This window comes from Aspergillus saccharolyticus, assembly GCF_003184585.1.
Source record: "Aspergillus saccharolyticus JOP 1030-1 unplaced genomic scaffold BP01scaffold_4, whole genome shotgun sequence".
In the NCBI taxonomy this organism is placed as follows: Eukaryota; Fungi; Ascomycota; class Eurotiomycetes; order Eurotiales; family Aspergillaceae; genus Aspergillus; species Aspergillus saccharolyticus.
This window is the reverse complement of record NW_020290614.1, coordinates 222,122-245,200: the sequence shown is the minus strand read 5'-3', so window position 1 is coordinate 245,200 and position 23,079 is coordinate 222,122. Positions and strand designations below refer to the sequence as shown.

Here is a 23,079-nt window from a genome sequence, read left to right as displayed (position 1 = left end):
TAGTTCAATCCCGTCTGTCACACTCCGTTACCTCCGGTAACAACTTCTGGGCTTAGCGCTCCTTACGTAAGGGGTAACAGGTGTTTCCCTTGGGATTCGCCGGTTAATAACCTTACGTGAGGGTGATGGCATCCGCCAATCAGAAGATCCAGTGGAGCACCAAACGGTTGCCGAAAAGGAAGACGCGCCAAGATGGTGACGCTGCCGTTGGAGGGAATGAGGCCGATAGTGCCAGTAATGAAGCACCACCACCCGCTTCTGCTCTTGCTTCCCAGCTCCACCAGCAGCTATTACCTTCTCCTCGTTCCCAGCCTGTCGGGTCTCTTGGGTTTTTAGTCTCGACCCCAGGTGCACCCGTCGCCTCTCAGAGCTCTCCTCCTACCGGTTTCTTGGGTGGCCGACCCCACGATCAGAGGCAGGGCGCGGCGCGTGGCACACGCAGCTCGGCTCGCAAGGACCTGGTCTCCGCTTTCGCTTGGGAGGCCCTTGACATAGACAAGGTCAAGCATACAAGTACTACGACTACTACTTTTATCGCGAATCCAGAAACTCCAGCCCAGTTCACCACCCCTAGTAGGAGCTCCCCAGTTCAGAGCAGTAAAGGTCACCGGCACCAGCAGCAGCAGGCTGAAGATAGAGCTGCGGACCTGAGTCCCTCCGTCTGCAAAATGTCTAGGAACCGGCCACGAGGCCCTCCGGTCCCCAGAGACAATGGCCTTGCGGCCAATGAGGAGACTGATATGTGGAACAAGATCCTCCAGGATCTGCGCAAGGCTAAAGAGAAGAACGACAAGCAAAAAGGCCTGGCAGAGCAAATAGCTTCTCTGAATGAGAAGATTGGACGAGAGGGTGGAAGTAAGTCATCTTCCTCTCCTGTTCACATGCATTGCCCTTTACTCCAACACAGCCGTTTCCCCATCTCAAGGTGTTCTCGCTCCTTGAAGATTGTACGACTCGCGATGCTCTAGGCTAGCCCTCGGTCTTAGCTCAATGATGCCTACATCGGCATCACTGTCTTCCGGGTTCTCTCTCGAAGACCGAAGCCGATAAGTCTTGCACGCGCTAATGGATCTCAACAGGGCCATCTTTGAGCGAGCATAACCAATTAGATAGCCTCTATAGGCAGATGCTGAAGTTGTGCGAAGATGAAAGGGCTATACTTCAAGACGAGCCAAGTGATGTGATCAAGAATCTGGGTCTTCTGACTGCGCTGCGGCAGGCTTCAGAAGCAGAGGCACCGCAAAATCGTGCTGCATCTCTCTCCAAGTCACGGAAGAAGCGAAATGAGATGGACGGCTCGGCTACCGACTCGCCGGGTCCGTCCAACAACTCTCTGTCGGACAAAGTCAGTCGCATGAAGGGTGGCTTTCAGCGTAGTACGAGTGTTTCCAGCTCACAAGCTCGCGAGGGTCGTGACCCTATCGTGCAAATCAAGGTAGAAGAAGGATCCGAGGGTGCTAAAGGCACGCTTGCCGAAAGAAGCGGGCATCTCGTGGTAGGGGCCGAAGTTGTCTTCAAACACAACAAGAACAAGCAAGGTGTTGAAGGGGAGGGTATCCAATGCATCATTAAAGGGATTTCTGGGGAAGGCCCTAAGAAACGGTACGCACGAACCCTAAGCCCAGTCCCACAGAACGATTGACCGATGTGCCTTCGAAAGGTATGATGTACAGGACCCGGAACCAAACGAAAATGGCGAACAGGGTGCGGTCTACAAGACCACAGCAGCGTCCTTAATTCCAATACCTCGCATAGGGTCTACGTTGCCATCATTTCCTCTTGGAAAACAAGTTTTGGCCAGATACCCGGACACCACGACTTTCTACCGTGCCGAAGTTATGGGAGCTAAGAAGGATGTCTATCGCCTCAAGTTCGAGGGTGAGGAAGATGATAAGGAGATGGAAGTTGACCGTCGCTTTGTTTTGGACATTCCAGGAAAGTGATGTCTGTCTCCAAATTGAGAAACATCTCTCTGTCAAGGCTTCATTCTCGCTCAGGCCTCGAGAGATGCCAAGTCAAGGTTTATGTATGGTGTATGGTGGTGATGAATGCAAGGTACAATCTATGGACCGCGACATGAGGGAGAATTGAAATCGGCTGCCATATTGATCGGTTACTTGATACCCATTGTTTAGCTAGGTTATTGTTATAATGATTTGATGGTTCTTATGACTTTACATCGAGTCGCAGTTGCTTTCCGAATTTCTTGCTGCTTCTCGTTAAATCAATGAATGGGGCTAGCTCCGATGACTAGTCAGCATTACCTAGATCGCGTCATGCTGAGTAATGATAGCTGAGTCATTCTTGGCCCCCGCCCGTCTCCGAAGCCGCCGCCTTTCCGAGGGGCCGAGACTAGAGAGTAATGCGGCGCCGAGATAGCACTCGACGATGGACAACTATGATCCTTCGATTGCCTCTCCTTTTCTAGTCTTTCCTGGCTATGTGCCTCTTGTCGCCACTACGCTGTTGAATTTCATGTACAGCTTTGGTCAATTCTGATATAGACTTTCGTTCTCTTTCTCCCACGTCTCTGGACCTCACATCTGCCTCGTCCACCTCAGCGCCCCCACCATGTCGAATTTACCGTCTCACGCGTCCCCAACCTTCACGGCGCAAGCCCCTTCAATCAACCTTGACGAAGAGCTCTCACTTGGCGCAGATCAGACGGTTTTAAATAGCAGGATAGATGAACTCCGTGCCGATGCAGCCAGTGTGACCGACAGTGACCGAGGGGGAGATGTGACTCCGGCTGTGCCAGCTTCACTTCTTTCCCCTTCCTTCACCCCGCCAGCAACCCCAGGTGGAACATTCAACCCCGCGCAGTTGCTACAACAAGCACAACAACCGACCAGTTCAAAGCCTCCCAAACTCCTCTCTCGCCTTCCCGATGTCGAATGTATTGTCCGTGCCCGTATTCCTACCACCACGGGTGCGGAGATGTTCCTGCACCTCTACCACAACGACCTGGATAACAAGGAACATTTGGCAATTGTCTTTGGTAATACGATCCGGAGTCGGAGCTTGGATAAAGTTCGACCTGGTGAGACTGAGATGGATCGCATGATTCGTGGTGCTTATGTCGGCAAACTCCACCCTGGTCGGGTTAGCAGTTGGTATGATGAAGGGAACGCTGAAGGCGCGAGAGACACGCATCAGGAAGATGAGAGCACCCCGAGTCAAGCACCACTTGTTCGAATTCATTCGGAATGTTACACTGGGGAGACCGCTTGGTCTGCAAGATGTGATTGCGGAGAGCAGCTGGATGAGGCAGCAAGACTGATGTCATTCCCCATGGAAACCCTGTCAGAGCTTGCATCCCAGCAGTCGGTGCCCGTGGCTTCGAACGTCTCTGGTGGAGTAATCGTCTATCTTCGACAAGAAGGGCGCGGGATCGGTCTCGGCGAAAAGCTCAAAGCCTACAATTTGCAGGATCTTGGATCTGATACTGTCGAAGCCAATTTGCTGTTGCGCCACCCTGCTGATGCGCGAAGCTATGGTCTAGCTACCGCGATTCTTGTCGATCTTGGGCTTGGAGAAGATTCCAACCCGCATGGAATTCGACTTCTCACAAACAATCCCGACAAGGTGCGAGCAGTTGAGGGTCCCAACCGGGAAATCGTTGTTAAGGAGCGAGTGCCCATGATACCCTTGGCATGGAGATCTGGTGGAAAGGCGGGCATTAAGAGCACGGAGGTAGAGGGTTATCTTAGGACAAAGGTTCGTACATGTGCTACTTTCCGCCTATACTGTGTCGTCTTGCTTGTCGAATGTTATAGCAATGCTGATGAATTCTCTTATAGATCTCAAAAATGGGACATATGATCCAGTAGATTGAACCGAATCTTTGGCTAGTCGCATCCTGTGCTCTCAACTCCTGCATACAAGTTTTACCCCTGAACTATATACTCTTGAAGACCTCAAGGGGAGGTATTGTGTAATGTATGGTGTTTATGAGACAGCGACGTCTATTCCAATTGCCTTTGCTTTGTCCATCTGTGCTTACCGCGCTATCGATATCTCCTGCGAAAGGCGCGGGATGTATTGCTACCTGCCATTTTGATTGCCTGCACAGTGCGTATGTACAACGGTTCGGCACTGTATATCATCACTTCACGTCTTCGGAAAAACAAAAGGGATCTGCAGAACTTTGTTTTCTCACTAAGCCTTGGCATTAATCCTTCTGTGAACTTGAGGACTTGGGAGACCAATGAGAAAGATTGCCGGGGAAGAACAATAGCCGAAACAATGGCCGGACTATTGCAGTTGATGATGGGCACACTGACTCTTCAACCCTGGACGGGAGATGCTTTGTTTGCGCAGCTAGAACATGCCGGACGCCACGCTATCGAACTTGGTCCGCATGGAACCATAGATTGTGATTCTGCACCGCCATCTTGGCTAAAGCCAAAAGAGAGGGCAAAAAGGAAGGCAAAACGTGGTTGCTCAGTACCAGTTGGTGCTAATGATAGACTTTTGAGGGGGGAAATACCCACTGCTGGAACCAACCAGACCGAGTTGAATCCTTCCAACTGCGCCTTCGGGACCCTCCGCTTTCTCTTCCTTTTTTCCCCATTAATATTTCCTCCTGCCCCGACCACCTCGAGCATGCACTTTTATGCTTGTCTCATTCCCTTCTTCGGACTTCCTCCCCCCTCCACTAGTCAGTCTTATTCAATGCCACCTACTTTAACATCTGGATGGAAACATTCAATTTGTTCTTAAAAACCCCTACTTTATCCCATTTGATCTCACCTCCTGGCCGTGTTGAATGGCCCGGTTGCTCGCATAGCTCAGCCCGCAAGTGAGGCCATGGCCACCCGCCTACCGCCTCTCAACAATGTGGCTCGATCGCCAGCCGTCGAGGAAACATCGCCGTCCTCCACATCCTCCTTGGTGCCTGGACACCCGGTCACATCGATTGCTGCAACTTTCGACTCCAGTTCAGTCGTGAAAGTAGAGGACTCTCCCACTCCATCCGCTCTGGCATCCGCCGATGCTGAAACGCCCGTGCCTGATGCCGGAGGCGCGGCGACAGCGGTTGCGGGCCGGAAACGCAAGCTCAACAGCAATTCCGCCCGTGGTGTCGCCAACCTTACCCCGGAACAACTAGCAAAGAAGCGAGCCAATGATCGCCAGGCCCAGCGCGCCATTCGTGAGCGCACGAAGGCTCATATTGACTTGCTCGAACAGCAAGTCCGCGATCTTTCGTCGCAGAAACCGTACCTGGATCTTCAGGCTGCTCTCAAGCAGAATGAAGCCGTTCAGATGGAAAATAGAGAACTCAAGCACGGGCTGAAAACAGTTCTGGAGATTATACAGCCCCTGTTACGTGATCAGGCAAATCCTGGTAGGTCAGTCCTGTTGTCTAATTTGTTTCGACGGTCTTCGCAGCACATGAACTTATCAAGGACATGTTCTAGACCTTTTAGCGTCGGCAGCGGCACCAGCGAGCACTAAACCCACGCCTTCAATATCTGTGACGTCGTGTTTCTCAGACAATAGCCATCACCCTTCTATTACCCGGCCTTCGGTCTCGGCTGGTTCCTCCTATGCGAAACCTGCAAGCACGCAACCTTCTGCACCATCAAATCTTACGTTCTCCCCTGCTGCTGCTCGACGGGATATTACAGCCGCTGGTTCGGCTTCGTTTCGCATCGCTTTCGATTACCAGCGTCATAATCTTGCTCATGGCCTCGATTTTGGCGGAACGGACGAGCGGATGGGGTTTAATTTTCTGCTCGATACATCGCAGCAGGTACCCAAGGTCGAAGGGTTTCGTCGTTGTTCCGAGGCAACCAGACCACCACCCCCTACTAACACGGCCTCGACTTATCCAGCACCTTTACCTGCAGGTGCAACGACAGAACAGTCTCTGTCCTTACCTGCGCACCTGACACCAATCCGAAATATCGCGCCGACTTGTACACTAGATGCTATTCTCATGGACTTCTTGCATCACCGACAGCAAGAAACAGCGAAGGGTGTACCAAAACAGAATCTTGTTGGGCCGTCATATCCTAGCGTGTCGTCACTGCTTAATCCGGAGAGGAGCGTATACTCTCATCCTTTATCGAAAGTCTTTACCGACATCCTGCGGACGTTTCCCGATATAGCGACGCTGCCGGAGCAAGTCTGTGTTCTCCTTTCAATGTTTCTCTTAATGCGATGGCAGATATATCCAACACGAGAGAATTACGAGCGACTGCCTGAGTGGCTGACTCCTCGGCCGTCGCAGCTACTCACCCCGCACCCGGTTTGGATTGACTATTTGCCTTGGCCGCGCATGCGAGATCGCCTGGTAATGTCATATCAAGACTATCCGTTCGAGAATTGGTTCATACCATTTACACGTACTTTGTCAGTCAATTGGCCGTATGAGGCAACAGACTGTCTGCTATCTACTGGTGATGGTGATGATTTGATCATTAACCCTGTCTTTGAGAGACATATGAGAAACCTTAGCAATTGGTCCCTTGGGCCGGCGTTTGCGGAGGCGTATCCTTCACTGATCGATACCGTAAAAATCAAATGAGAGTCGTTCTCGGGGCTTAATTACGACCATCAAAACTTAAGCAATTGGTATTCAAACTGGGTGGATGGAATTGAGGCATAAATTCGATATGCGGCCACAACTATGCCTGCATTTCTCTAGGCTTCCCTGCGTGAGCGCGTGCCACACGCACTATGGTCCATCTTAGGCAGTCAATGCTTTGCATGAGCAAGTGCTGCCAAAACTTCGGCTACTCTACCGGGGTTATTGCAATGCTGCTATTGTGTTGAGGCACGGCTCATGATAAAACCCCTAGGCTTTGTTAATCCCATGGGCGTTGATAATAGAATTACATAAAAATTGTGTTCTTCAAATCCTTTAGGTGGAAGCGCTATGCAGAAACATGCTGGTTTCTTTTGACTTGACTCGTTATGCAAAAACACTGCGCGAGCACTATTTGTCAGGACGAATTTCCTTGTCTGCTCTTCTCATTCCAAAATTGCAGCCCGGCCTTTTGTCGTAAAACACCATACATAGAGCTGCTGTCTAAGCATTCGCCCGCATAGTCCCTGGCAGCCTCCAGATTCTCCAGGGCTACCTGCAAACCTGGAAGCTCAACATTGTTCTCCTTGGACATCGAAAGAGCATGCTTGGCATCTTTGATAGCCAAAGACACTCCAAAGCCAGGCCGCGAGCTCAGAGGCGGCGCATAAACGCCTGTTGTCAATCTATCTCCAGGTCAACGGATACATTCATCTGCGGACAGCCGTAAATGCAACGAACCTCTTAGAATAGCCGCCAGCGACCGGACCGAAGGCTTCGCCGATGAGCTCCTCCATTGGCCCTGTTCCTAGACCAGTACGTTCGGCGAAGACCTGGGCTTCACCAACAGCCTCCATCATGTTGACTGTGACGATGTTGCTAGTTTTCGAGGAACACGAACAGTCAGAATGAACACAGTTTTTCGCCTTCCTATGGGCCCAAAGAGAACAAAGAAGAGAATAGAGGCGGAACAGGTGACCGAGCTTACCCAGCAATCTTCAGCAACGAGGCTCTCGTAGCGTCTTCGCCACAGTCGATGATCTTCCGTCCCATCACATTCTGGATCAACGGCTTTACCACCTCCGATGCTTGCTTCGGCCCTCCGATGGCGAAGACGAGCTTGCCGTCCACCGCGATGGGATTACCGCCGAAGACGGGGGCAGCCAGGAACGACGCCTCTTTCTCCTTCAGCTTGACGGCAGTCAGACCCACCGTTTGGGGGTGGACAGTTGAACAGTCGACGAAGATCTTGCCGCGGAGGGAGAGCCCTGAGCCGGTGACTGAGGAGATGAGGTGCTGGAGGACGGAGTCATTCGAAACCTGCATGGCGGGGTGTTAGATCAGGAACTCACGCTTCTCTCCGATATCGTACTGTCGGAGTACAAGTAGAGAAGGGACTCCATGAGGAGGGAAGGGAGCCGAAAGGTACAGACCATCGTGAAAATAATGCCACATTGGGCGACTAGATTCGTATAACTAGACTCGGGCGTACCGCCCAGTGCTCCAAGGGGGTCTCCCCGTGCCATTGTCCGATTTGAATAGATAAGATTCAGGGCTCGCTTGCTGGCTAGGTGTCTTTGGAGGTTACTGGCCATGGCCAGACCCATCGACCCGAGGCCATACTGTATGCGTGGTAGACGTCAGTACGTGAAACTTTTGGGTATTTGCCTACGGCAGGATGCAGGGTGAAGAGAACGCGCACGAACCCAGCCAATCTGAGTCATTGTGGTTAGAGAAAAAATATGTCTGAGTTTTTTCAGTATGTAGCCACTGGTGTAGATTGCAGTTAGTTGCGATTGTTGGTTGATTTCATATGATGTTGATGGTTCCGATGGTGCATTAATTTAGTACTGTGTACTAAGTATCTCGGGCGATAGTTGATAATCGGCCGGGCCCGATGGGAGCTGAGCAAATACACAATTGAAGCACTCTCTTTCAGCCATGCGTTCTCACAACATTATCACTACTCGAAGTTTGAAGTCTACAGTGATTTCCCTAGTTAGGGCATTTTCAGCTATCTTCATCATCTCCAGTTGCTGGACTAGCCTTAGCATGCTGGATTCTGGTTCACTATCACGAGGTCCTGGAATTGGTAGAGTTTCTTTCCCAGATGAGCTGGTCTTTCCCTGAAGATTCAATACAGCTTAGCTTTTCAGCTCAGATAGGAGACTCTCCTGGTTGGACTGAGCATTCCAGGGGATGCATGCAAGTAAGTAGCAGCCTCAGGCACTATACCCGTGACTGGCTGACCGCCCGGCAGGCCCCACTGAAGCAGTGCCGCTCCGGACGGGCGACCTGGTCTTCCACTGTTGTTGGCGTTGCTTGCTGCGTCTCCGGCTACTGCCTGTCTCCTGGACGTCATCTTCATACTCCCTCCGTTCCTTTTCTTTCACCCGCTTTCGTGATCAATCGCCTTTCTTTTTATACTTCTCGCCGGTCGCTCAATCTCATCTTTCACCATGGCTGATATGCCCATTGGTACGTTGCGCTCCTCTACCCGACACGCCCCCTCCCCCTTACTCTTCTCCCCCTCTCCGCCAATCCCTCCTTGCCCGGGATCTCTCCGTACCTCCCGTCCACTTGAGCTAACCACGACAAATTCACCCAAACAGTGCTCGACGGAGGAACTGGTTTCCTCAAAGTCGGATATGCTGCGCAAGTCAGTCGCTCTCGTTTCAACGTTTGAGAATCTAGTAAATTAACCCTCGTGTCTTCCTGCAGAACTTCCCCGAGCACCAGTTCCCCTCGATAGTGGGGCGGCCGATACTGCGGACGGAGGAGCAAGCAGGCGACATTGTCGTCAAGGATATCATGTGCGGAGATGAAGCCGCTGCCGCCAGATCAATGCTTCAAATCACCTATCCCGTACGTTCTTCCACTCGATCGTCCTCACACACACACACACACACACACACACACACCCAACCCTTCAAATCCGCTCCCCGGGGCAACTCAACAGGCATATTAACGTTGGACCGGGACGGTTCCTGGCCTGGCCTACTAGATGGAGAACGGAATCGTGAAGAGATGGGACGATATGCAACATCTATGGAACTACACTTTCTACGAGAAGATGAAGATCGATCCTACTGGCCGCAAGATCCTCCTCACCGAGCCCCCCATGAACCCCCTCAAGAACCGGGAGCAGATGGCTGAGGTCATGCTGGAAGGCTACAACTTTGGTGGCGTATACGTCGCGATCCAAGCCGTACTTGCACTATATGCGCAGGGTAAGTGGTCAGTGCTGTTTACATCCTCGAGGGCTGCCGCTAAGCCCCGTGATCTTTTGGCGCATTACAGGTCTTAGCAGTGGTGTCGTGGTCGACTCCGGAGACGGTGTAACTCACATCATTCCCGTCTACGAATCTACCGTTCTGAACCACCACATCCGCCGACTGGACGTTGCTGGTCGCGATGTGACCCGCAATCTCATTGCCCTTCTTCTCCGCCGTGGTTACGCCCTCAACCGCACGGCCGACTTTGAGACCGTGCGCCAGATTAAGGAGAAGCTCTGCTACGTTTCCTACGATCTGGAACTAGACAAGAAGCTTTCCGAAGATACAACCGTCTTGGTTGAATCCTACACCCTCCCCGATGGTCGTGTCATTCGCGTGGGAAGCGAGCGATTCGAGGCTCCTGAGTGTCTTTTCCAGCCGCACTTGGTAGATGTCGACCAACCCGGTATTGCTGAACTGCTGTTCAACACGATTCAGGGTGCCGATGTCGATGTGCGCTCCAGTCTCTACAAGGCTATCGTGCTCAGTGGTGGAAGCAGCATGTACCCCGGTCTGCCCTCGCGACTGGAGAAGGAGCTTAAGCAACTGTGGCTCACTCGGGTGCTGCAAGGAAACCCGGAGAGACTGAACGTATGCGCCTCTTCCCCTCCTAGCCATGAGAGCTGTTCCTAATCCATTCACATAGAAATTCAAGGTCCGCATCGAGGACCCGCCCCGACGGAGACACATGGTCTTCCTTGGTGGTGCCGTGCTGGCCAACTTGGTATGATCTCTTGGAGAATCGGTGGTTCCCTGCAGTCTGCTAACCTCGTCTCTTCCAGATCGCCGACAAGGAGGATATGTGGGTCACCAAGCAAGAATGGCAAGAACAGGGTGCACGTGCCCTCGCGAAACTCGGCCCTAGATAAGTCTAGTTTACTACTTCCACCCTCTAGTACCAGTACATACATACCAACCTACCTGCCATATCTTGATTTCACAACGACTTTCTCCTTGCCGATAAAATTCAATCCTCGCAAAATGTCAGCCAGATGATTCTCTGTCCAAGGTATATTCCCATTTACCCACTCCCTTGCGGTCATATCTCGCGCTCAACCATACACACTTCAACGAACCTTTACTTAATCTTTGCTCTGTATGTTCTTTGGCCAAGTGGCCAGCTGGTGTAGAGGTAGACGACCCGAGGTCAGGATTAAGTTAACTGACTTAAACCAATTGTGGTCAATGAAGAGATTTCTTTCTTTCCTCCCACTAGTGTCATAAAAGTTTGCGAGTTCAACAAAAAGTCTAACTATATCAGACATGGGGAGTGAAATGAATCTATATGAAATAACTACCAAGCAACCTAGCGAAGACGAAACTCCTTTAAATGCTGACACAACCTCTATAACCCATTTCAAAGTACAAAAGCTAGGAAAATATGGTCCGTCCCATACAAAGGAGAACGAACAAAATTATGCGGGAGTAATGTCATGCACCAAGGAGACACACTATGTAGGTCGAAAAGAAAAGCCAAGATAGTGGGAAATAGATTAGTAGAACCAGTAGCCTGTCTCTGCCAGCGGAAGGCAAGTAGATTGATGATATATATATGAATGCGGAATGAGACTTTGAGAGGGCAGCCGTCGCCTGGGTGATGATCAGGAAGACGAGCAACATCTTGAAGGTATCTTTACTCATCGGAGTCGGACTCGGTTTGCTCATTGGCGTAGACCTTTTTGCGCTCCTCGTTCTTTTCGCGGTAGGTGCTCCAGCTGAGGAGGAAGAAGGCCACAATGATGAGGATACCGCCGGCGATTGACGCCAGGGACAGAGGTTGACCGGTGCGAAGCCAGTCGACAATCGCCACGAGGAAGATGGTGAGCAAGGCGGCTACAGAAGAGAGTACAGGCGAGGTGAGGGAGATGAGGACGAGGAAGGATCCGGAGAATGCTATGCAGAGGAAGTATTAGACTTTCATCCTTGGCCGGATGTAACTTGATCACTTTTCGGGGTCGGGGGGGGGAGGAGGGGGATTGCTCATGGCATATGAGGGCGGACTTACTGGCATTGGCAAGGACAGAGATCATAAGCATCCACGCTGCTTCTCCGGTCGGCCAGCGGAACGTTTCCAGCCCGGTCCAGTGAAGGAATGGCAAGGGAATCCACAGCACAAGGAGTGTAAAGCATCCAATAAGGCTCCCAACAGTGTTTGCAAAAATCATGCTGCGTCCGGCGCTGGTGCCCTCCGGGGGACAAGCAAATCTCTTGTATAAGACCTCATAGAGTCCGTACAGAACGCTGCCGACGCCTATAATGATATTGCCTAGCAATCGGTTTTCGGCTTCATCATGAGCTTTACCCTTTTTGCCATCGTCTCGATCCCCGTAGGCCACCACGAGAACTCCAACGATAGCCACCACGACTGCGATTATCTTGTCGGCCCGCAATTTGTCATTGAGCAGGGGGATAGAGAAGGCATATGCGAAGAATGCGGAGCAGTTGTAGATGGCGGTCAAATCACTCGGAGTGGTCATGTTTACCGCAACGTACCAGGAACCTCCAGCAATCGTGAGAGCGGTGGTGACAAAAGCCGTTGTTTTGAGCATGTACGGAACGGGTGATTGCTGGGAGTTGCGGGATGTGAGATGTACATCCTGGGTCTCCACCATTTTTGCTGTCGTTCGAAGGATATATACATGACGCCGCCAGAAGGCCGCCCAGGAAAGTTTACGTTTTTGTGAGCGAAGGATGAGGAGCTGGAACGGCCACAGTAGTGCCCAGGAACCATGTGTGAGATACCTAAGTACCGCGGAAGTATTAGTCTCCGAGATGACATTTTGACATCGAGGGTTAACTCTGCGATCAAGTCGGCAACTTACAGCATACAGTACGGTTTATCCCAGTGTAGCTCATGCTGAATGTATACCGCGGTTTCCGTCTGAACAACAAAACTAGCCAGGCTGAGAAGCAGAAACCCAGATGCAATCAGATATTTATGGCGCGTTGCCTGCTCCGCGCTGTGCTCCGGACTACTGCCGCGTATTGTAGGTCGTCGTGAATGGTGAAGCATAGGCCTGCCTTCTGCGTCACCATTGCCGAGACTGGCAGTCGACAGTCGTCCCCGGCGCTCATCCTTGAGCAGTGGTTGTTGAGAACGTGCTTCAGCGGGTCGATGCATGACAGGACGATTCATAGACGTTTCGTCATCCGAATCGTGGAAATCAAGGGCCGGATCCAGATCCCAGGCTTCTCCTAGACCCGACAATCGCACGTTATCTGCAGCCACCTTGTTGCTGTTGACCGTTCACACAGAAAGAATAAAGGTGAGAGTGAGCAACACAAAGTTCAAGGAGGAGACTTTGAAGACCTGCTCCTAGTCTATGATTTATCTATGACCAGTGCGATACTGACGAAGCGTTGGTCGGGCAGTGGGATCAAGGTGAGTGGGTGAGCCGCGCAATCGGCAGAACGAACGACAGCAGCTCAGGCGGACAGAAGGAAAGTTGAACTGTTCACGTGGAAGCTAGGGAAAAAAGGAATATTGCAGCCCCAGCTGATCAGTTGCCTCCAGAAAGACGCGTATGATGAGGTCTTGAGAGCAAGGCATACAGCCTCGTATGTAAAAGATGTCTCCGGGGGGAAAGTACTTCGGACCGCTGCACTACGGCCACGTTTGCGAAAGATGTAATTGTAATTGCGGGGAACGTCACTGCTAGAACAGTAAAGGTGAAAGGGGAAAGGAATGAGTCAAGCCCGAGATAAAAGTATGGAGAGATTTTTGCTGTAAGGGAGGAAATCGCAAGAGTGAGAGAATCGAAATGGTGAAAGGCAGAAGTCAAGTATGTGGTAGGGAGATGCAGTGCAGTACTTCTAGGTGGTAAGGGGAGGGACAATGCGCGGGTTGCATCCCGGCCCATCTTATTATTCTATATCGAGTCAGGGACTGCGCGCCCCTACGTACTCCGTAGCCTGGAGAGCCACACCGCCTTCGAAGCCGAGTCTGCCGGAGGGGCGCTAATTCTGATCCGGTTAGTCACGTGCGGGGAGCCAGCCTCCACCTTTCGCTGAGTCGCCGCTTTAGTTGTATTGAACGAATTGTACCAAGGCGACGTTACATCAATTCAGGATGTCTTCTATCAATATGATCATTGCCATCGTTAAGATTTAATCCGGCTCGACTAGCCTACTTTGACCGGTTGCCCCTCCAAACACATAATCAATGCGCAAACCGGAAATCCATCCGTTTATTGCCATCATCCTTGGTCACTGCGACATACTCGACCTTTTGTTCCTCGGTCATCGCATCCCAGCGTCGATCGCGCTCATGGTTGCGCAGCACATAGTAAGCCTTGGTAGCAAGATAGAGTATTATATTGACGCCCACGAGGATCAGAAGCACTCGATTTCCTATAACATAGCGTGGTGCATCTCCTACAGATTACCGACGGATCCAGAATCAGTCCAAGTACTCATATTCATGTCATAATCGGCGGGTACCTACCATCTTGGTATATGTTCGAGGCTATAATTGCAGACAATTGAACGGACATATTATATATCGCAGCCGCAATGGCCCGAGTTCTGACGCTGTTCGAATTGCGCGATATCCATCCCGCCTGAAGTGCATGAGCTGTGAACATGCATCACTATTAGCAACAAGTGACATAGTAGGTCAAGATCAGGAGTCGAGCCAATAACATAAATGGCACACTCACCACTTGGAAGACTAAGAAAGAGGGTGAGAACGGTCCACACAATCCACTTGTTCGTTTGATTGAGATCTACCACATTCATGTATATCATCATCGGCAAACTCCAGACCTGGGCTAAGATTCCCATCCATGAGAGGGACTCAAAGTATTCGCCTGAATAAGTAAGAATAATTCTTGTGATGATGCCAAAGACCTAAGGCATAGATTAGCATCCTGTACTTTTCGCATCTAAAACCAAACACCATCCGCTCTTAGACCCACACTGTATGGGATAGCCAAAAGAATGGAATTGAAAGTGTCGAACCCGAAATCTTTCATTTGCAGTGTGAAGTACTGCGAGACCGTTGCTAATCAATTTCGTCAGCCAAGAATCTCTTCTGGAACCAGAAAAATGAGTAGGGTAGGTCTACTGACTCCAAGGTGTCAGAAACATGATTCCGACAATGTAGAGCGGCCACAGATCGAAATCACTGAAGCTAAGCCATACAAGCTTCGCTGTCAAAGGCTGTCTGTTGTGCATTGAGCCTTTACTAGGATCTTCCCGCACTATACGGTTGACCATAATAACCTCCTCTCTGCGAAGGAGTCAAAATTCAGCCTCCAAGATCGCAATAATTCGAATGAAGGCCACATACCGTTCTGTGAACCAGCCCTTTTTACCGCGGGCCCAATTCGCGGTTTGAGTTGGCCCCGGAGGCAGAAAAATGAAGGACAAGAGTCCTAATGCGAGAGTGACAAGACCCTGTCATCTATGAGTAAGGGCCTGCTGAACCTCGGGAAATGGAAACCGACATCGATCAAGAACAGCCATCGCCAGCCAGCTTGGCCACCACGACCCCCTAAATGCAATATGCCGTATGCAAAGATGGCCGCCAATATATCCGCCAGCGAAGAAGCTGCATACCAGAATCCAAGACGTATGGAGAGCTCATGATGCTTATAGAAATACGATAAGTAAAGGATCATCTAGATAGAATATATCAGTAAAGTCTTTACCACATAGACATCATTGCAATTGTCTTACTGTGGGTGTAAACCCTCCGGATAAAATGCCAATCAAGGCCCGAGTGATCAAGAAAGACGTTCTTCCAGATAGCCAGAATTGGCAAGTAGCGACGATGGACCATGATATCATCTGGATTGGAATCCATTGATCCGCGCCTAGTTTCTTGCCGATGATTTGTGCCGGTATCTCACTCATCATATAACACAGCCTATAGATAGTATTTCCCAGGTTGTAATCTAAACTCGATGCAGCATTTAGTATAGCGACGTGGTGTCAGTAGGTTTTCACTGACCATCGCGGCTGAGTTTAAGGTCTGTCAGAAAATCATCCGCGTTGGCTTGCTCTAGTTCGAGACAAATAATCAATCAGTAATCAGCTATAAGAACCAAAAGAGCGTTAGCCCATACGGATATTGGATCTGTCGAGTTCCAGCGCCGTTATCATGACACAAGACCACAGGATTATGCGGATATCGAGCTTCTTAACCACACTCTGCTCCCAAATTAGTTTCGTGCACACCCCGAATCATAAAAGAGAGTCGCATAAATGGGCGCACATCTTCTTCAGCTCTTGTCCATCGCGCCGCTGGGTCAAACCGATGTATATTTTCCCAGTCTGATCGTGGTTTGTACTCCTCGGCAAGATCCGGATCGTCGAACACCGACGGCTGTGTCGCGATAGCATTTGGATTGTACTTCTTTGATTTTTGAAAAAAGAAGCGAGGAGGATCGATCACATCACCGAGTTGGTCGTCGGCTAGACTTGACGTCTCAGGTCTCTGAGTCACACATATCGTAGCTTTTTTCTCAACGTCTGATGCAAGCGTTGTGCTAGAGAAAACAGTCAAGCTCTGCTTGCTTGCAGCTGAGCGAGCAATAACAAGCGGCATTTCTTGTCTGGGTGCTTGAAAAAGCTTGAAGGCATGGATTGACCGGGGAGGCCTCAAATTTGTCGCGCCAGGTATGTCTGGCGGTTTAAGTAGCTTCCTCCTGCACAACAACGATTGCGGTCAAGCGATAGGTAAGGGGACTCTTGTTAAGCCACTCTCATGATTCCTTCTCATTCACGTCTAGATAGCAAACATCGATGTGACCTCGGAATCTAGATCCCAGCTTAGGTGCGGCTCTGCAGGCGTTTGAGATTTTTACGGCTGAGAGCATATATTCAGGACAGCTGCGAACCCCTTGATGCAGTCTTCCTTGTCACTCGGCGATCCTGGTAGTTCTCGCTACATGATAGCGATGTATCACTGCAGCATGACCACTAGGACCTATTCGCGCAAGCGATGGGGACGATCTATTTTCAAGGCAGAGTCGGTTTTACTTTTCTCGAATTCCTCCAAGATCGTGCCCCTTCGATGGTGTTGACTAGATAAAGTTTTATAAGCAAATCTCTGAATTCAATGCTGCTGGTAGGCCATACCAAAAATACGCATTGCCATGGAATGATCACGCAAGGAAGGAATATGCGCTATTTCGAAGTGATTAGCGATAGGACTGATGATAGGGACTCATAGAGCGGTGCTCAAGAAATGTGGCAGAAGCGCTGTCAGGCGCCTCCCCCATAATAGTCTTGGAACATGGGCCTAGACTCATGCAAGGGACGGATCGGGGCCTATCAATGATGTCGAAAATGTAGGTAGTTCGCGAGATTCATCTCCTATAGCTTGGAGTAGCAGTCTCGTGCAGAATGGTAAAATAACACGGATTTCGGTCTCGTCAATGGCACTTACCAGTATATCGTGATGGCACATGTAGTCGCTTGTACTGGAGCTAATGCGGAGAGCAACTGTACTCAGATCGAAGAGCTAGTAAATTCCTTTGCATATGAAGCAACTTCAGAAAAGCCTGCAGGCAGCTGCAGCATTGTTGCTGGTTTGAAAAAGTGGAATTCCGTCGATGCTCTAGACCCTCCAGGGGTCGCTGTTGATATGATCGACCAGTCATCTTCGTCGTAACAACAATCGCATACCCGTCGCTTCAGTATTCGATTACCCGTGATCACCTACTTTGGCTGAACTATAATAGCCCATTCCAGGCGAATCCGTGCTGCATGCCTCCAGCCACTTTTACTTGCCAACCTTCTCGCATTGTACCGCTGCCGACTGGAACACCCCCCTTCTTCCTAAGCAGCTTCATTATCCAGACCTCTGGAGCCTCGTGAGGTCGCGCCATTGATTCTTTTTCCATGACATTGGTCAGTAGCGACTTGGACCACATGCCTTGGCAATAGAACTAAAACACCGCTCTCAATTTGGACGATGCCCCAACCCTGCTTCTTTATGTTTCAGACCAGTTGGAAGAAGAATTATAACATCCAAATTGAGATAGGTTCAAACATGATATAATTGGACAGGAGATATGGATTTCGTCTTTTTCTCTGGCTGGGTACTGCACTACAATTAGGCGCTTGCTTTCGATTTGAACAACGCCTCCTTCGTATCATAAGTATACTTCAGATCGAGGTGCCAATAATCGGGCGCCGTGGGCTTCGCAATCAACCATGCCTTGTCCAGGGCTTCCACCACTTCCTCAGGCAAAGGTCCTTTCTGAATGTCTCTGAGATTGCTCTCTAGTTGCGCAATACTACTCACCCCTACGATGATGCCGTCACGACCACTCTCCTTGATATTCAGAGCAGAGTGATGGCGAAGCCAGCGGAATGCAATCTCCGGCAAGGTCAGAGCGTGCTTCTCTGCGACCGGCTCGATGACGCGCAGGGCATCGAATGTTGCGTCCTTAAAGTATCGCTTGCGATACAATGTTCCAGTGGACGACTTGTCGCTATATCTGCCTTCCTGGGGAATATCCTGCGTTTTGTATTTTCCGGAAAGGATTCCACCGGCAAGCGGATTATAGACCACAACGTCAATTCCATACCGCTTACAAGCATGGACCAATTCGGTTTCAATGGACCGAGCTACGACAGGCCAGGCCAGGTCAGTTTAATCGGTGCAAAATCTCTGAGAATAGATGATACGACTCACTGATAGCATTGTACATGGCCTGATAGATGGTGGGCCGCACCCAGCCCCTCTCATTGCAAACGGTAACTATCTCTGCAACCTCAAAAGCAGTGAAATTGCTCAAACCGAGCTCAACAAACTTCCCCTCCTTATGCAATTGGTTCACAGCCTCCAGTGTCTTTGTGAAGGGCACTGATCGGTCGGCAGCATGAAGGTAGAAAATATCAACGCAGTCGGTTCCCAAGTTCCTCAGGGAGAGCTCGAGCTGCTCCTGAATGACTTGTGGCTTATGATCGCCAGGTACACGAGGATACCACTTGGTTGCCAAAGTCAATCCACGCTCCTTCCACTTCGCTTGAGCGGTAAAAGCTTCTTGTTGTCCTCCGACATAAACGCGAGCGGTGTCAACCTCATTGAACCCCTGCTGTTGGAACAGATCTAGGGACTTGTTGAATTCGTCGAGAGAGGTGATACGAGCACCCGCAGACTCGTCCGGACCAAAGGTCATCAAGCCAAGGATGACTCTTGGTAAGGGGCTCTGTGCAACAAGAGGCATAGTGAACAAAAGGTCAAGTGTCTCGGGGTCTGAACAGATATGCGGGGTAGAGCTAGAAGGGAGTTAGCCCAGGCCATGATCCAATGCTCACTTCATTCCTGAATGCGGTACCTTGTATGATTTGGTGGAGTAACGATTCTAATCAAAGAATATGAGCGATTGAATCATCTCGACACAGGGCGGTCTATAAAGGGAAAACAATGGAAGCAGGTGGAGCGCAAGGCAGGTGTTGTGGAGATAAGAGCGGTATTTGTCACCATTCCCCGCCATACTTGACTGATGGCGCAACTCGACCCCGCTTGTCCGACGACATCGCCGAGCAATTGTGAATTCCCCTACAATCAGCAGCGAGCACCAGAATCCGCCCATGTGTATATTCCCTACGCCTGACTTGAGCATCAATGTATGTTCTGCTTATCAGTATGTGAAATACAATTAATGGTGGCTCATTTCCTTGGGTAGCTATCACCGCTGGCCAAAGTTCACTTACAATTCGGCTTTCGGCATCTTGGTGAACTCAGAGCTTGAATCACCCTACACTACTTGCACTCATCCTCTGGTGCTTTAATCTGTTACACTGCTTCAAGATGAGCCTTCCGAGCAAAAACACATGCTCGATACTGGTCATCAACCCCAATACTTCGTCGCATATGACCAATGCGTTGATCCCATTGCTGGATAACCTTGGACACGGAGGTACCCAATTCGACTACTTCACAGCTCCGGTGTCGGAAACCGTCACTCTTCCGGATGGTCGCGCTGTTGAGGGTGTGCCCAGCATTGACTCGGGTGAAGACTCGGTGAGATCAGCGCTCTACTGCATGCCCTTCCTGGAGCGCATCATATCCGAATACGACGGCTTTCTCGTAGCATGCTTCTCGGCCCATCCGCTGGTAGGTATGCTAAAGGACAAGGTCCGAAAGATTGAAGATTTGGACTCGGCCAGCGTGCCATCAGAACAGAAGGTGAAGAGGAAGTATGTCACGGGCATCTTCGAAGCTGGAGTGCTGGCTTCACTGGGCGTCGTCAGCTCCTTTCAGTATGCAGGAGGACAGGGCTACCACAAATTCCAGTCGCGGGAAACTTTTGGCATCATCTCCACCGGCAAAAGTTGGGAGAAGGAACTCAGTGATGCCGTTGCTGACATGCTTGGCCATTCAAGCGATGGTAACATCAGCCACTTCGCAGGAGTCGAGACCACTGGACTGACAGCTGTGGAACTACACACGACACCTCCTCAAGAAGTAAGGAAACGGCTTGTTGAAGCAACTGAGCGACTCCTCAAAAAATCGCAGCATCCTGTTGGCGCAATTTGCATGGGCTGCGCTGGTATGGTAGGCATGGAAGAAGCGGTCCGAGAAGGTTGTGTAAGAGCATATGGTCGGCAGAAGGGCTGTCAAGTAAGAATTATCGATGGCGTTGCTGCCGGGGCTGGAATGCTTGTCACGGCTTGCAAAGTAGGTTACTGAGCCCAATCTGCTCTGTACGTTTTGTGTACATACACGAATGTCGTCATATGAGTAAGTCGGGTGTACGAAGCATCCTTCAGTAGCCTGCAACTTATTAATGACAGCAGCGATCTAGCCAACGGCACACAGTATGCGCAGCAAGATGTCTACTTGGTAAGCTTCTGGCCGGTGTGCGGATTGTTACAGGGAAGAGCTGATTCCCTGTGTCAACTGTGTAGACTGAAGAAGTGGAACCTAATTATTGACGAGTGATATTGCTTTGCTAAGAATAACGAGAGATAAAAGAATTCAAGACAAAAACAAAGACCATCTGTAGGAAGCTACCTGCATTGAAATCCTGGCGATTTCATTTAGAGCTGCCCGTTAGCATGGTTGGCCTGAGGCTTCCACATCTAACCTAGATTGAGAGCTGGAACTTTCCCCGCGGAACGCGCGACGCGTGGGCCAAAAAACCACGACTACTTGCGGTGGTCAAGCAGAAAGATGCCCAGGTATGTGCCACAACTATATTAAATTTGTGCTTGATTGGAGTCCTTCGTCTGATAGCTAATATCACTAACCTTGAGATTAGAGAAATAATCACAATCCAAGCCGGCCAGTGCGGCAACAACGGTACCTAGCCCCCCTCCAGCAGTATTTCTTATCGCAACCATAGCTTTCATCATTGTAGCTGCTGTGCGAATGCTGCTGCTGACCGACGTGATAATTAGTTGGCTCGCAATTTTGGCAGCAGCTCTGCGTCGAACATGGAATAAGCCAAGATGGCAACTTAGAAGAATTCGCAACTGAAGGTGGCGACCGCAAGGATGTCTTCTTCTATCAGGTACACCAACGCACCTACACTTCGCTCCACAATAGACACAATTGACATCTGACTATACAGAGTGATGACACCCGGTATATCCCTCGAGCGATCCTGCTGGATCTTGAGCCCAGAGTACGAGCCCCCTTCCTGAGCGAGCAGCATTGGGACCGACGAGCCTAAACTACGGCGCAGAGATTGAGCTAAAAGTTCTCAAACAGGTCCTCAATACTATCCAATCCGGTCCATATCGGAACATTTACAACCCCGAGAATTTCTTTATCGGTCAACAGGGAATCGGTGCAGGGAACAACTGGGGTGCTGGATACTCTGCAGGTGAGGTTGTTCAGGAAGAGATCTTTGATATGATCGATCGAGAGGCAGATGGAAGTGATTCGCTGGAGGTACAATTCATCGCGTCCGAGCCCAAGACACACAGGAAACGAGTTTCCAGTACAACACTTGAATTCTCGGGGCTGACATCTGTTCTATGACAGGGATTCATGTTTTTGCATTCGATCGCAGGAGGAACTGGTTCCGGCCTGGGCAGCTTCATCCTTGAGCGCATGAACGATCGATTCCCCAAGAAACTGATGCAAACTTACTCTGTCTTTCCCGATACCCACTCCGTGGACGTAGTCGTCAACCCATACAACAGCCTGCTTACGATGCGCCGGCTGACTCAGAATGCCGACTCCGTTGTAAGGCTTCACAGATTTTACTGGGCTTTTATGAGTTCAAGCTAAAACACGCTTAGGTGGTATTGGACAATGGTGCCCTTTCAAGAATTGTTGCGGATAGGCTTCATGTACAAGAGCCATCGTTCCAACAAACAAACCAGCTAGTAAGTTCTCCCATGCGCTGCACCGCGAAGCAAAGCATGGGAGAAGGACCACTAACATCGGCCCTGCTAGGTTTCTACCGTTATGTCCGCTTCCACTACCACTCTCCGCTATCCGGGCTACATGCACAACGACCTGGTAGGAATCATCGCTTCCTTGATTCCTACGCCCCGCAGCCACTTCCTCATCACCTCCTATACCCCCTTCACAGGCGACAACATCGAGCAGGCCAAGACCATTCGAAAGACGACCGTCTTGGACGTTATGCGCCGACTCCTGCAGCCCAAGAACCGCATGGTTTCCATTAATCCAAGCAAATCCAGCTGCTACATCAGCATCCTCAACATCATCCGGGGCGAAGCAGACCCGACCGACGTACACAAGTCGTTGCTTCGCATTCGCGAGCGACGACTAGCGTCGTTCATTCCGTGGGGTCCTGCCAGCATCCAGGTGGCTCTGACAAAGAAATCGCCGTACATTCAGGACACGCACCGCGTCAGCGGTCTGATGCTGGCGAACCACACCTCGGTCGCCACATTGTTCAAGCGCATTGTTCAGCAGTACGATCGTCTGCGGAAGCGAAACGCCTTCTTGGAGCAGTACAAGAAGCAGAGTCCCTTCTCGGATGGGTTGGGAGAATTTGATGAGGCCAGGGCTGTGGTGATGGATCTGGTCGGAGAGTATGAAGCGGCGGAGAGGGAAGATTACCTGGACCCGGATGCTGGAAAAGAAAAAGAGCTCGGAATCTGATATCTGCACGACCTTCATCCTTTTCTCCCCTTCGTTCGCCCTCCTTGCTTCTTTTTATTTGTCTTCGTTCCACTATTACCAATTTGTTTATTTTCTTTTATGACTACCAAGGGTTGACCCGGTGTATTTCGAGCGGCGAAGGCGTTTTTCAAATTGATTGTTGCTTCATCTTGTGAAAAGAACCGCCAGTTAGACCTGCTACACTAATTGAGGCAATTGGGACCAGT

At 50.4% G+C, this 23,079-nt stretch overlaps 11 protein-coding genes across 11 annotated transcripts; 7 read left to right on the top strand and 4 right to left on the bottom strand.

Annotated features, from left to right (window-relative positions):
- Positions 1–8: 8 nt before the first annotated feature.
- Positions 9–1,168, top strand: BP01DRAFT_146923 (uncharacterized protein). The gene has a single exon (XM_025570598.1). It carries the CDS (start codon positions 126–128, stop codon positions 966–968), a length of 843 nt encoding a protein of 280 aa, XP_025434373.1. The 5' UTR covers positions 9–125; the 3' UTR covers positions 969–1,168.
- Positions 808–2,136, top strand: BP01DRAFT_353537 (SAGA-associated factor 29 family protein). Its single transcript, XM_025574209.1, has 2 exons — positions 808–1,602; positions 1,661–2,136. The coding sequence occupies exons 1-2, from the start codon at positions 1,127–1,129 to the stop codon at positions 1,941–1,943; spliced, it is 759 nt and encodes a 252-aa protein (XP_025434372.1). The 5' UTR covers positions 808–1,126; the 3' UTR covers positions 1,944–2,136.
- A 234-nt stretch (positions 2,137–2,370) lies between these two features.
- BP01DRAFT_146910 (GTP cyclohydrolase II) lies at positions 2,371–4,058 on the top strand. Its single transcript, XM_025570596.1, has 2 exons — positions 2,371–3,717; positions 3,801–4,058. The coding sequence occupies exons 1-2, from the start codon at positions 2,572–2,574 to the stop codon at positions 3,828–3,830; spliced, it is 1,176 nt and encodes a 391-aa protein (XP_025434371.1). The 5' UTR covers positions 2,371–2,571; the 3' UTR covers positions 3,831–4,058.
- Positions 3,955–4,756, top strand: BP01DRAFT_146917 (uncharacterized protein). The gene has a single exon (XM_025570597.1). The coding sequence runs from the start codon at positions 4,078–4,080 to the stop codon at positions 4,720–4,722; it is 645 nt and encodes a 214-aa protein (XP_025434370.1). The 5' UTR covers positions 3,955–4,077; the 3' UTR covers positions 4,723–4,756.
- A 53-nt stretch (positions 4,757–4,809) lies between these two features.
- BP01DRAFT_379582 (bZIP transcription factor) lies at positions 4,810–6,532 on the top strand (the record flags this gene model as incomplete). Its single annotated transcript, XM_025577158.1, has 2 exons — positions 4,810–5,347; positions 5,421–6,532. The coding sequence occupies 2 exons, from the start codon at positions 4,810–4,812 to the stop codon at positions 6,530–6,532; spliced, it is 1,650 nt and encodes a 549-aa protein (XP_025434369.1).
- A 315-nt stretch (positions 6,533–6,847) lies between these two features.
- BP01DRAFT_353534 (NAD(P)-dependent oxidoreductase) lies at positions 6,848–8,354 on the bottom strand. Its single transcript, XM_025574208.1, has 5 exons — positions 8,239–8,354; positions 7,966–8,154; positions 7,521–7,852; positions 7,274–7,411; positions 6,848–7,218 (listed from the first exon to the last, which is right to left on the bottom strand). The coding sequence occupies exons 1-5, from the start codon at positions 8,254–8,256 to the stop codon at positions 6,951–6,953; spliced, it is 945 nt and encodes a 314-aa protein (XP_025434368.1). The 5' UTR covers positions 8,257–8,354; the 3' UTR covers positions 6,848–6,950.
- A 494-nt stretch (positions 8,355–8,848) lies between these two features.
- Positions 8,849–11,045, top strand: BP01DRAFT_333701 (actin-related protein 2). Its single transcript, XM_025573133.1, has 7 exons — positions 8,849–9,010; positions 9,145–9,191; positions 9,254–9,397; positions 9,537–9,762; positions 9,833–10,398; positions 10,454–10,531; positions 10,590–11,045. Exons 1-7 carry the CDS (start codon positions 8,992–8,994, stop codon positions 10,674–10,676), a joined length of 1,167 nt encoding a protein of 388 aa, XP_025434367.1. The 5' UTR covers positions 8,849–8,991; the 3' UTR covers positions 10,677–11,045.
- A 211-nt stretch (positions 11,046–11,256) lies between these two features.
- On the bottom strand, positions 11,257–13,125 carry BP01DRAFT_146878 (uncharacterized protein). Its single transcript, XM_025570594.1, has 3 exons — positions 12,630–13,125; positions 11,813–12,549; positions 11,257–11,700 (listed from the first exon to the last, which is right to left on the bottom strand). Exons 1-3 carry the CDS (start codon positions 12,941–12,943, stop codon positions 11,441–11,443), a joined length of 1,311 nt encoding a protein of 436 aa, XP_025434366.1. The 5' UTR covers positions 12,944–13,125; the 3' UTR covers positions 11,257–11,440.
- Positions 13,126–13,966: 841 nt separating this feature from the next.
- Positions 13,967–16,357, bottom strand: BP01DRAFT_289293 (putative MFS transporter; the record flags this gene model as incomplete). Its single annotated transcript, XM_025571572.1, has 11 exons — positions 13,967–14,181; positions 14,252–14,380; positions 14,466–14,655; positions 14,724–14,809; positions 14,877–15,037; positions 15,098–15,204; positions 15,255–15,428; positions 15,487–15,704; positions 15,761–15,811; positions 15,876–15,960; positions 16,025–16,357. 11 exons carry the CDS (start codon positions 16,355–16,357, stop codon positions 13,967–13,969), a joined length of 1,749 nt encoding a protein of 582 aa, XP_025434365.1.
- Positions 16,358–17,802: 1,445 nt separating this feature from the next.
- BP01DRAFT_353525 (aldo/keto reductase family protein) lies at positions 17,803–19,211 on the bottom strand. Its single transcript, XM_025574207.1, has 3 exons — positions 19,101–19,211; positions 18,455–19,041; positions 17,803–18,387 (listed from the first exon to the last, which is right to left on the bottom strand). Exons 2-3 carry the CDS (start codon positions 18,987–18,989, stop codon positions 17,870–17,872), a joined length of 1,053 nt encoding a protein of 350 aa, XP_025434364.1. The 5' UTR covers positions 18,990–19,041; positions 19,101–19,211; the 3' UTR covers positions 17,803–17,869.
- Positions 19,158–23,071, top strand: BP01DRAFT_389010 (gamma-tubulin mipA). Its single transcript, XM_025577882.1, has 7 exons — positions 19,158–20,318; positions 21,169–21,281; positions 21,342–21,395; positions 21,482–21,664; positions 21,758–21,961; positions 22,018–22,104; positions 22,175–23,071. Exons 1-7 carry the CDS (start codon positions 19,577–19,579, stop codon positions 22,850–22,852), a joined length of 2,061 nt encoding a protein of 686 aa, XP_025434363.1. The 5' UTR covers positions 19,158–19,576; the 3' UTR covers positions 22,853–23,071.
- Positions 23,072–23,079: the final 8 nt, after the last annotated feature.

Bases quoted from the DNA above. Each gene is read 5' to 3' on its own strand.
- BP01DRAFT_146917 (XM_025570597.1), top strand. From the start codon at position 4,078: ATGTACAACGGTTCGGCACTGTATATCATCACTTCACGTCTTCGGAAA.
- BP01DRAFT_353525 (XM_025574207.1), bottom strand. From the start codon at position 18,989: ATGCCTCTTGTTGCACAGAGCCCCTTACCAAGAGTCATCCTTGGCTTG. The intron at 18,388-18,454 runs GTGAGTCGTATC...GGCCTGTCGTAG, and splicing joins GGCCATGTACAATGCTATCA to CTCGGTCCATTGAAACCGAA.
- BP01DRAFT_146923 (XM_025570598.1), top strand. From the start codon at position 126: ATGGCATCCGCCAATCAGAAGATCCAGTGGAGCACCAAACGGTTGCCG.
- BP01DRAFT_353534 (XM_025574208.1), bottom strand. The intron at 7,853-7,965 runs GTCTGTACCTTT...CCCGCCATGCAG, and splicing joins GTGGCATTATTTTCACGATG to GTTTCGAATGACTCCGTCCT. The intron at 7,412-7,520 runs GTAAGCTCGGTC...CTCGAAAACTAG, and splicing joins TCGTTGCTGAAGATTGCTGG to CAACATCGTCACAGTCAACA.
- BP01DRAFT_333701 (XM_025573133.1), top strand. The intron at 9,192-9,253 runs GTCAGTCGCTCT...GTCTTCCTGCAG, and splicing joins AAGTCGGATATGCTGCGCAA to AACTTCCCCGAGCACCAGTT. The intron at 9,398-9,536 runs GTACGTTCTTCC...CTGGCCTACTAG, and splicing joins TGCTTCAAATCACCTATCCC to ATGGAGAACGGAATCGTGAA.
- BP01DRAFT_389010 (XM_025577882.1), top strand. From the start codon at position 19,577: ATGAGCCTTCCGAGCAAAAACACATGCTCGATACTGGTCATCAACCCC. The intron at 21,962-22,017 runs GTAAGGCTTCAC...AAACACGCTTAG, and splicing joins CTCAGAATGCCGACTCCGTT to GTGGTATTGGACAATGGTGC. The intron at 22,105-22,174 runs GTAAGTTCTCCC...CGGCCCTGCTAG, and splicing joins TCCAACAAACAAACCAGCTA to GTTTCTACCGTTATGTCCGC.
- BP01DRAFT_146878 (XM_025570594.1), bottom strand. From the start codon at position 12,943: ATGAATCGTCCTGTCATGCATCGACCCGCTGAAGCACGTTCTCAACAA. The intron at 12,550-12,629 runs GTAAGTTGCCGA...CGCGGTACTTAG, and splicing joins GATAAACCGTACTGTATGCT to GTATCTCACACATGGTTCCT. The intron at 11,701-11,812 runs GTAAGTCCGCCC...TCCTCTGCATAG, and splicing joins CTCTGTCCTTGCCAATGCCA to CATTCTCCGGATCCTTCCTC.
- BP01DRAFT_353537 (XM_025574209.1), top strand. From the start codon at position 1,127: ATGCTGAAGTTGTGCGAAGATGAAAGGGCTATACTTCAAGACGAGCCA. The intron at 1,603-1,660 runs GTACGCACGAAC...TGCCTTCGAAAG, and splicing joins GGGGAAGGCCCTAAGAAACG to GTATGATGTACAGGACCCGG.
- BP01DRAFT_146910 (XM_025570596.1), top strand. From the start codon at position 2,572: ATGTCGAATTTACCGTCTCACGCGTCCCCAACCTTCACGGCGCAAGCC. The intron at 3,718-3,800 runs GTTCGTACATGT...ATTCTCTTATAG, and splicing joins AGGGTTATCTTAGGACAAAG to ATCTCAAAAATGGGACATAT.